At 40.0% G+C, this 11332-nt stretch overlaps 1 protein-coding gene across 1 annotated transcript; it reads left to right on the top strand.

Moving 5' to 3' along the window:
- The first annotated feature begins 2794 nt into the window (after positions 1-2794).
- On the top strand, positions 2795-9315 carry SEM1 (SEM1 26S proteasome subunit). Its single transcript, XM_083469081.1, has 3 exons — positions 2795-3031; positions 7288-7381; positions 8854-9315. Exons 1-3 carry the CDS (start codon positions 2953-2955, stop codon positions 8894-8896), a joined length of 216 nt encoding a protein of 71 aa, XP_083325207.1. The 5' UTR covers positions 2795-2952; the 3' UTR covers positions 8897-9315.
- The last annotated feature ends 2017 nt before the right edge of the window (positions 9316-11332 follow it).

The following is an 11332-nucleotide window of genomic DNA, read 5'->3' as shown; positions in this document are numbered from 1 at the left end:
CTGGAAAAAGAAAGAGTCCCATTGACTGTAATAATAAAATAATAATAACAACATTTTATTTGTATCCCGCCCACCCCAGCCAAAGCCGGGCTCAGAGTGGCTAACATCATATAAATCAGGCAATATGCATAATACAATATACACTATGCAAATAAAATAACATTTAACATTCATTAAAATAATATAGACTATTAAATATGGCAAATCAAAATGGAGGATTTTGCAACACTGAACAAGATATCTTTGATTTTATGGGTAGAGCAAGAAGAAAAAGGTTTTAAAGGTTTCAAACAAGAATGAGCTTTTTTTTAAAAAAGGAATTAAAAATAATGGGAGATAATTTATAATGTTAACCATTTTCGGGGTCTCTAAGAATTGTAATTAAGAAAATTAGCAAAAATAAATAAAATCATTCTGTCCAATTACAGTTCTCATCTTGTGAGTTCTTTTCTTTCTTTCTTTTTGGCATGTGTTTTAATCTTGATGATTTCATTTTAGTTTATCTAGTCTACTATATTCCTTAATATTACAAGGATGTTCCTTGCTGTTTTCTCCGCCTCTTTATATTGTAAACTCTTTTGTAAACTAATTTTGAAAGCAATAATAATAATAATATGAAGGAAAAGGCACTTTGTAAAACATGTGCCCTGCAGGCTGCCTGTTGCAAATCAGAAAGAGCTTTGCCAGCAAACCATGAAATCCAGCAGGAAATAATTGAACCTTCCAGCAGCCTTTGGACCTCTCCTGGCAAAGGAGGATGGGAGCACTAAATTTTACATAGATTATAGAAAATTAAAGTCATCATAAAAGATTACATTTACAGATTACCTTAAATGCTGTGGGAGAGTCAGTATGGTTTTCCACAAAGGGCCTTAAAAGTGGGTATTTGAGGGTGGAAATGAACCCAAGATACAAGGGAAAGCTGTGTGCCCTTTGAGGCTGTAATCCAACCTAAACACACTTTCTGAGTACTAAGTCCCAAAATATTTCTGAGCAAAAATGCTTAGGATTGCTCTGCTCCAAAAGCTCTGAGGACCAGACCATCTTTAAGAAGGGGATAGTGTTGTGAGCGTGCTATCTAATTACTGTCAATAGGCCATCTGAAGCCATCCTTTATTCCCCTATATTTTGGCAACACATGTTCATTCTGTCATGCCAACAGAGAGAACTCAGTTGTGTGGGATGCAGAAAAATCTTCAAGGAAAATGTTTTGCTTTGCTGTGTTATGTGGCTTGTATACATAATCAGGTACTTGAATAGCAGTTACATTTTAGTACAATGTTCTTCAACTGATGTAGATCCACATCGTTGTTGCATCGAAATCTTCAGAAATACATCAGTCGTAGTAAAACTGTTTCATTGTTGTTGTTCAGGATTCTTTCTAAAGTGATAAGAAGAAGGGGGAAAACAGAAAGGGGGTGACTACGTGCAAAGGAGGACTGAGTTCCTTTATCTTGAATACCTGTAAGCATATATTTTCAGAGATGCACAGAATTGTAGAATTGAAAGGCAGTCCGAATATCATCTAGTCCAGCTCCCTGCAATGCTGGAATCTCAACTAAAGCATCCACGACAGATGGTCATCCAACTTCTGTTTAGAAACTTCCAATGAAAGAGTCAATCACCTTCTGAGGGAGTCCATTCCACTGTCAAACAGCTCATCCTGTCAGAAAAGTTATTCCTGATGTTTAGTCGGAATCTCCCCCACCCCCGCCCAAGAGTGAACTGTATAATGGAGACACATTGGCAAACTTGCAAGGTTTTCACATATTACATTACAATACAGATGTACCAAAGGCAACACCATTTCCTCCCCATCCTACCATACATTTACATTTCTATTTCCTCAATCCATTGCATTATTCTTTTCTCCTTCCTCCCACTTCCTTCCACCCCCACTCAATTTCCTCCACATTATACAATTTACAATAATCTTTGCATTCTACAATCTTCTCAAATCATCTATATATTCTTATTATCTTTCCTTACTAATTTTTTCCATCTAGTACTTCACATTTTAATCTAGGCATATCAGCATATCTTTTTTTTGAGCAATATTCCTTTCTTGCAACTTGGAGCCCTTGGTTAGAGTCCTGCCCTCTGGAGCAAGGGAAAACAAGCTTGATTCACAGGCCCTTAAAGTGATTTGGAAATGACTATTATTGTATCTCCTTTTTTCCAGGCTAAACATACACAACTCCTTCACAATTGCACACAACCCAACGAACAATTAAATAGTAAGGTCTAAAAATCAACATACAAAGAAATTAATATCAGGTAACAGCAACAACCCCCGCTTCCAAACAACAACACCCCAGCCCAAGAGTCTGTTCAGCAGCATCAACTTTTGCAGCTGGAGTCATTCAAGGCCTTTCTGGGCTATGTGGGGAAAGGCCTGCAAGGTCTTCCAGGACTCACAGCCAAGATGGGTTAGCCAGCATCTTCCTACCTCACAGGGTTGTTGTGAGGATGGAAGTGGGGAACAATGGGCACCATCCCATTTTGTTTGGCAGAAAGGCGGGATAAGAATGGCACAAATATTGATGTAGGATGTAGTTTATTGCATTGCGTGCTTTTGTTGCTCACGCCCTGGCTCGTTTCCCCCATTGCCTCTGCCCCCCTCCCTCCGAAAAGAAAAGCGCCGAAACTCCCTCCCTGCACATCCCCGCCGAGGTAACTAAACACAAAGAACGAGATGGACGCGAAATAAACCGCCGTGACGCGGGACGAAGAGCGTGCAGCGCGCGCTTGTGGGGGTGGGATGACGCCGATACGCTCTCGCGAGCGACGTCGGCGGCTAGAGCGGCCAGGCCGTGCGGGAGAAGGCGCATGCGCCTTCCGCTCGCTCGCTCGCTTGCCGGCCGGCCTCCCGGTTCCGTCGCCGTCCCGTCATTCCCAGCGGGGAGCAATAGAGTGGGAGTCGCTGGCGGGCTCTAGAGCGGCGCAAGGCCGATGATGTCGGAGAAGAAACAGCCCGTCGACTTGGGGCTCTTGGAGGAGGACGACGAGTTCGAGGAGTTCCCGGCCGAAGGTAGCCTTGAACCCAGGAGGGGAGCGGCTCGTGGGGCGGGCCTAGGGACGAGGACGGTGACTGTGCGCTGTTGCCTGGTGGGGGGCGGGGAGGCTGAAAACTAGGCCTCAAGCACGCCTCTGTGTTTGTGTGTGCGCGCGCGCTGTTCCCGCGAGAGGGGCCCCCCTCCTCACAGTTGGGGCTTGGTTGCTCCCGAGTAGGAGCCTCTGCGGCCTCGGGGCCTTATCTTCCAGCATCCCTTTCGCGCCTGAGGCTGCCCACACGTTTGAAGCACGTGACTCCTCAGAGCTGCAGTTCCCAGCATCGAACTATAGTTCCCAGGATGCTTTGCCCCGCGGGGTGTGTCTGTGTGTGTGTGTGTGTGTGTGTGTGTGTGTGTAACAATGCCATGCGCGGTGTGTTTACGCAGCGCGAGTTCCTGGCTGGCTGTCTCACCCGCATCGCCCCCCCATTCCGTGTGGAAGAAACATCAGGTTTCTTGAGGCGTGACAGGTGGCTGGCCAGGTTTTGGACCGCTTTAAAACGCGTGTACCATTCGGAGGATTTCTCTCCGCTTGTGCACTTTGAGCTAAACAGGGATGTGATCCGACTGTTTTCCTGGGTACAGTTGGTAGGACCAAGATCTCTCACCTGGTGAACAAAGATGCTATCCTTGCTCAATAGACGTGATGGCATGTACAGAAAGCCAGTCAATGTGTGTTAAACATTTAGTAGCAGCTGTTTAATAATTGTCACTCTTGCGTATTCAGAACACCATATTTACAATCCCCTTTAATAGCCAGGAAGAAAGCCCTGTTCATTTATAGAACTTGCTTCCAGTAAATTGTGGCAGACTCAGAAACCAAGGGCCTCAGTCTTTGCTGAATGACCAGAAATGCAGATTCTGGTTTCAGACAGTACTCGCTCAACTTTACTGTATTATGTTTCTATTACATTTGAATATGATTGGTTGATTCGTTGCTGTTGCTGATCTGCTGTGATGGTGGTGGTGCTTTTTCAACAGTAAAACAGGATTGCACAAACAGTGGCTACTGCTGACCTTAAATAAGGCTTCTGTATTATTGTATAGCTCAGCAAAACTATGTAGCGGATTTTTAAAAAGTCTGTTTCATACAATTTATTAGCAGTATTATGTTTTTAAACATCTCTGCTTTGTAGCTGAACTTTGTTATATATTTTAAAGCTTGATGCCATGCACATTGTGCTAAAAGCAGTGCCACTATCATTTTGCTTTAATTGCATTTGCTGTGCTGCAGTTGCTCAGCACTGAGAAGTGCAAAGTTTTTTTGTATAAAAATCTTGAGCTGCTGATTCGTCATATTATTTCAGCAGTCTAACTGAAAGAGCCTTTAGAATTTTAGTAGTATAGGTATGAATAATAATAGCATGGGTATCAGTAAACTTCTGTGTTAAATTTCAGAAGTGCACCTTCCAGTTACAGAGTTTCACAATGCAAAGTTATATTGACATATGAGAAAGAAACATTCCACAAAGAATGTTTTTATTAAAGCACCCTACATTTCAAGGGTGATTTTATTCTTACCTTTCAAATTCAACCATCTGAAATTGATTTGTTCTATTTTTGTTAAACATTCCATTGTGGTACAGTATTCCTTATAAGAATTCATCACATGCTAAATATTTTTTGGAAATTGTACAGAAGTGTGAAAAATAAGTTACTTAGGTATGTTAGAGCGATAAACAAAGTATATGTTGGCTTTTAAGTGTAGAAGAATTTAACAACTGTGTTATACAAGTAGTTTTAAGATCTTTGAAACATGGGCATGTTGTAGTTAATTAATGATACAGTACTTTCAAATCCCCATAATGCTTTATATTTTTTCATTTTATCTGGTGAAAGGAAAATAATACCACTGGATGATAATTTTACATTTGCAAGTGTGCAAATAACATCCTTTAGCTGCATGAATAATGTATAGTTACAGGCTTTCTGTCTCAGTTTTTGTGAAGATGACTGCTGCTTATAGTGCAGCAAGTTTAATCAGTAGGGAGGACAAAGCGAGGTGATCATTTTATCAGCTAATGTTCCAAATGCTGCAAGTTGCACAGAACTTTGATGTGGAAACTAGTTGTCTGTTTGGAATGTTTGAGGGTGGGGAGAAGCCTCCTACCCACCACCCCCATCAGTACCTATTGTGTTACCCCCGAGCTGCTGTACAGCTGGATGCACTTGGGGTTTTGCATTTTACACCGTATTAATTTTAGTGAGCATGTCTTTCAGCCCAACCCATTTGCTTTCAAGAAATTATGGTAGCTACAAAGATACCAGTGATCCATATAATTTCAGTTACTGAAATAAGAATGTGTTGCAAGTTATGTTTTGCATTGCTATGTTTAGTGTTTCAACAGAGATTGATCTGTTAGAACAGGGGCTGTTGTGATCTAAAATGAATTAATGCACTCTGCTGACATTATTGTGTTCATTAATATTATAGTAATGTCAATTGCAAGAAGCTTTTTATCAAAAACCCAGTTAAAACAAAGCAGGTCTACTCCTTGGTTAGAAACATGCTAGGCAGTAAGTTTCATTTATTTATGAAAAATAAATAAGCAACTTACACAAAACAAAAACTTGCAATGTGCAAAATTTAAAACAGAATAAAACACCAGAGATATATCTAAGTACTGTGCCCTGGATTTTTCCATTCCTAAATTGTAGTATGTATGTTTAGAAGTTGACAGCCATGATTAAGTGGAGTGAGTGGTATTTACTCCAGGGAGAGGAAAGACTGTAAGATGAGAGTCTGCTCATCTCAAGGCTGGTTAGCAGGGAGCATAACTTATTTGTTTCAGAATCATCAAAAGATTAACTTTATTCATATTTTTAATGCATGAAAGCTCAATGTGCTATATAGTAAACGAGAATGCCAAAGCCCTGAAATGCTCATATCTTGTGTCTTTTGAAAAACACCACCTAAATGTGAAACTTATACAGTAGTATTTTGGTTACAAAGCCCGTGAACTGTCATAGCATAGTTACTGTGTTTTTGCATCAGGTTGCCACAGTATTGTTTAAGCACAGGACTGGTTTACTTATTGTCGTGGGTTAGAGTTCTAGAGATCAGAAATGTATTTGAAAAGCCAGTTTTTACTTTGGAAAACAGTAGAAAGGCATTGCTGGAACAGGTCGCTTTTATGTCCTGAAGGATGGCATTAGAAATGTACAGCAATACATGGTCTTTGATCGCTGCCTCTATCATTGTGTGTCTCAAATCTTACACATTTGTGCCAATGGTTTGAAAGCCTGTCAGGAGAAAAGCACATGGTTTAATAGCCTGAGCTCCCACTTGTTTTGCGGTGATGAAATCTGATGTGCAACTTATTCACATGTCATTTTTCAAATTCCCTGGTATTAGGGTCCCAACTGGTATTGAAGTAGTATCCATGGAGTTTAAATATATGAATAGGGACTGACCTCTCAATACTCCTTACTAGCAGGACAGAACTCTGGGCCCTTTCCCTAATTGGGTTCAACCTCTCTCTTTTTTAAAAAGCTTCCTGGGCCAGTACCTGATCTTTGGCCAGACAGCATCTAGTTTGCTGCTCTCTTATCTCTTTGCCTCATTTCCTCACCCTAGCATGTTGTCTAGGTTGCCTGATACTGACTCACCTTACTCGTTTCCTCCACCTTGAACAGAGCTGTTCAGCCTTACAAATTTGGAATATCTGTGACTAGAAATTACCAGCCAGACCTTTTAAGGGGATCAGTCTGTGAAGTGCTTCTATCATTTGACTCCAATCATGCATTTACAAACCACGAGTCTTGGCTTTGGTCCAGATCTAACCGTTAAAATAATCTCAGTTCATACCAATGGAGCTCTGTCATCTTATAAAGTGTGTATAAGATGCTGGGAAAGTGGTAGATTCAAGATACATGTTTTAGCCACTGTTCACTTTCAGTTTTTACCTTTGCCATTAATATTACTGCATGAACTGCAGTAAATATTGCATACTTACAGAAGAGCGGCATGAAATTACATTGTGCTCTGAATTGTATCCTTAAAGTTGCATTTATTTATTTCATTTCATAAAATTGATACACTGTTTAATTGTAAAAAATCCCTCAAAGCAGTCTCCCAAACAATAATGCAGTAAGATTATTGTTAAAACAGTTAAAAACAACTATTTATAACACAATTAAAGGGAATGAAGCTTTCTGATATTCAAGTTGCTGAAATGTTTTGCTCACATTTTAACTATATATAAACTAAACTTGTCCTGTGTCCTTTTTTCAGACTGGGCTGGTTTAGATGAAGATGAAGATGCACATGTGTGGGAAGACAATTGGGATGATGACAATGTGGAAGATGATTTCTCCAATCAGCTAAGGTCATCTAAAAGTTTTCAGTATATACAAATAGTGAAAAAATTGCAGGCTAGAATCCCTCAAACAAGAATCAGATCCGACATGCTGGACAAAATCACTTTGTAGCGGCTCCCATACGTAACATGGAACTTTGTGCACATCAGCAGTTGCTTTAAGTTTCAAGCTGCGTCACTTTACTGATATTTAGCCATATTGTGCACATAATAAAATAGCTGCAGTGTCAACTAGTATTAATCACTATTGAGGTACTAGCAGCTCTAAATGGGTTAAGCTCAATATCTCCAGCTGAATTTTGAGATGAAAATTGTGTTGCTGTCACTTATTGTCAGTCTGAAAAAGCAGTTTTAAGTTAATTGCAGGACTGACTATTATTTCTTATACAGCAGATATCGATAATATAGCCAAACTGAAGAACCATGCCAGATACATCAGAAAGAAGAGGAGGAGAAAGCATTTAATGATTGGATCATATTTCAGTTGCTTCATCTGTTTTCCTTTATGTACTGTATCTGCAAAATAACACTTCCTGTTCTCAGATTTAGATAGGTAGCCGTGTTGGTCTGCCATAGTCAAAATACCAAGGTATCTGAAGAAGTGTGCATGCACACGAAAGCTCATACCAAGAACTAACTTAGTTGGTCTTTAAGGTGCTACTGGAAGGAGTTTTTTTATGTTCTCAGATTGTTTTTTTCTTTGCATATATCTTATTTTTGTTACCTTGGCTCCATGCTTAGCAATGCCTTGCCTCCCTTTGGCCTTGAGGGGTTTGTGGCTTCTTCAGTCAAAGAAGATGGAGATACATGCACACTGAAACAACATAATTCAAAGGCTTGTGCTGCTTGTGTCTGCTTTAGCAACTCAGTAGGGGACGGGTGGGTGGCGAATGGATGCAACCACAGGTAGAGGGGGGAGGAAAGTTTTGGAGGAAGTAGCATAGAGCTGAAGCAAGATACATATTTCATTGAACTGTTTACAGCAACCTTTTCCTATTGATTGGTGCAGGTAGAAATATGATAAACAGCTGGATCCAGACTAAGTTAGTTGCACATGGGTCCTACTTAAATGAGTGTGAAAAGTTAGTTATAACTGACAGTGCAGTCATGAAGCCTCTTTCTAGGTAAGTGGATATAGGATTGTAGCTTGAATGAAGTCATTTCAGTGGGAACATAGTGCAGCTTACTTTAATCTGGATCCAACCCAATATAAAAAGGATTTTATATTATGTGATTAGACTTTTCATCAGAATACTAATTCTTTCAGAAGCAAAAGGAAGAGTAATTAGAATATGTTTTGAGAGATTATATACATACATGTTGGGTTGAGCCCAGACAGTTCCTGGCACTTGGGTCTCATTGATACTCAGTGGAAACTTAGTCTGGTTCCAATCAAGTGTTTTTTTTAATGTAAGCAAGAATTGAGTGTCTAACATTTCGCAGGATTTAAATAATTTGTGTGCTTTGTTTTTACTTTACAGAGCTGAATTAGAAAAACACGGCTACAAGATGGAAACTTCATAGCTTTCAGTGATGCTGTGGTCTGAGATGGGACTGCTGTATATTGAACAGAGAAATGTTACAGAATGCTAGCTGGAAGCAGAAATACTAGAATGTCCTTTATTACCCCCCAAATTTGTTTTTGTTTTGTATGAATAAAAAATTGAATCTTAAAGGGTTTTGTATTGTCAGTATTGTTCAACTTCATTTCTGAATTACTAGTATGTACAAAAATAATATTGTCAGCTATACTAAGTCTGGGTTCATTATAATGTTGACTTCCTTTACATGGTACTTGAAGTCCACTGAAGCAGAGTGAATTGAAGGTTTCCAACATTTTATCACTTTATATCAAAACTAGAGGAAAAACTGCTGTGGTTATTGTTTACCACTTTGGGAGGAAGAGCAGGACAGAAGTTTAATAAACAAGTCTTATACCGAAATACTTCATCGACTTTTCTTTGCTTAAACAAGTGAAGCATACAAGTTAAATGCCTCTGAAGAAGGAAGTCGCATGTGAGAGACAACCTACAGATGGGTGGTTGCAAGTGGAAGCTTCTTAGTCCAATCTGCATGCTTAGTCATAGCCGTAGATGTGCTCCTGATGGGAAGCTTACCTTCCCTGCTGATTTGCCTGTTCTAGAATTGTCAGCTTGATGATAGTTGAAGCCACACTGTCCAAACTTTACAGCAATGAAACAAAAGTATTCCTTAGTTAACCTTGAAGTGAAGTGCAATAAAACACACAGCTGATGTTGAATGAACATACCATCCAATGCTATTTTTTTATGAGTACAAAGAGGGACAAGCATTCTATCTTGTCTTACAGGGCCACATCAGTTTAAGAGTAGAGCAGGGAAAGTGGTGGGAGTAACCTAATATTAGTACTAGAAACACTTTCTTTAACCTTGTTTAGCTAAATAACCTTGAGTATATCATGATGTAATTGGGTAAATATGATAATGGTACATTGCCAGCTTCTGGGGAAACACTTGGGCGGGTTTGTTGAGTCAGCCAACTCATGGTGAGCTCTGGCTAGGGTTATTTGCAGGACACCATGACTTCTGCCCTAAGCCAGTTGTTCTGGGGGAAAAAATGCCCATAGGCCACATTGGTTGTTTTGCAAAACTAGATAGTTCACCTTTAAGCAGTGCTATGCCTTTATCCAATTTTGCATGGTTTGGAGAAAGAAAGCAAATGACTACTTGAATAGCTTAGTCATACATTTATTACTCAAGCTACATGAGTCATTTAATAAGTATAGAGCAAAATTCACTATCGCACAAACTGACTCAAGAACATATAAATGCTTTAAGCTTTTTTCGTTCTCTTCCTCACACAGTATTTTGGCATTGTGCTGGGAATTGTGAAGAAAGCAAAATGTTGGCTATAAATAACAGAAAGTAAAAGTTGGAATGAAACTCTGAGCTGACCCTTTTCGGTTTCATTACATAAAGTAAAGTCAACTAGAAGATATAGAACTTTGACTGACTAAAGCACCTCTTAGTCATCTCAAATGAATGTGTGGAAGTCACATAGAAGTTGGCACAAGCTTGCTTTCTCCTGCTCCAGAGGGTAGGACCCAAACTAATGGCTTCAAGTTAAAAGAAAAGAGATTCTGACTAAACATCAGGAAGAACTTTCTGACAGTAAGAACTGTAGCAACATATATGACTAAATGCTGGAACGCTCCCTTCTTCTGACTGCCTTCAACTCCTCTAAAAGTCACCTTAATCCTAAATATGTTTGCTCTGAATGAAATTCCATGGATTTCAGTAGAATTGGTTTCCAGGTAAGCAAGCTGTATTTGTAGTGCACACACGTGTCATTGACATCTGATTGCTTCCCCTGCAACAAAACATATTCCGAATTTGCTGGCTCAAAATATATCAGTGTGCAGCAATAGTGATGAAAGGAAGAGGTGGAGATTAAAATAATACTGTATGAAAAATGAACAATTTATGACTTCTCTATATTTCCAGGCTCCGTCAAGGATACATACCAGCCAGGCAAAAACTCTTAAGGAGGATAGAAAGCAGAGCCATTGAGGTGCATGCCCTGGGGAGCAGAGGTGTGTCTGGTGCAAAGAGTGGTGCAAAGAGCCCTCAGGACCAAATGGAGAGGTTTTGGGAGTGTGAGGGAAGGAAAATGTGAATACAATTCAATGGACTGTATAAATCCAATTGCCCGCATTTGCAGTGCTCTTAGATATATCAATGATGCAGCCATACAGTGGTACCTCTGGTTAAGAACTTAATTCGTTCCGGAGGTCCATTCTTAACCTGAAACTGTTCTTAACCTGTGGTACCACTTTAGCTAATGGGGCCTCCTGCTGCCACCGCACAATTTCTGTTCTCATCCTGAAGTAAAGGTCTTAACCCGAGGTACTGCTTCCAGGTTAGCGGAGGCTGTAACCTGTAGCATTTGTAACCCGAAGCGTTTGTAACCCGAGGTACCACT

This window comes from Podarcis liolepis (genome assembly GCF_965112155.1).
Source record: "Podarcis liolepis genome assembly, chromosome: 12".
Lineage (NCBI taxonomy): Eukaryota > Metazoa > Chordata > Lepidosauria > Squamata > Lacertidae > Podarcis > Podarcis liolepis.
Note: the sequence above shows the minus strand (reverse complement) of the source record. Positions and strands in the feature narration are given on the sequence as shown.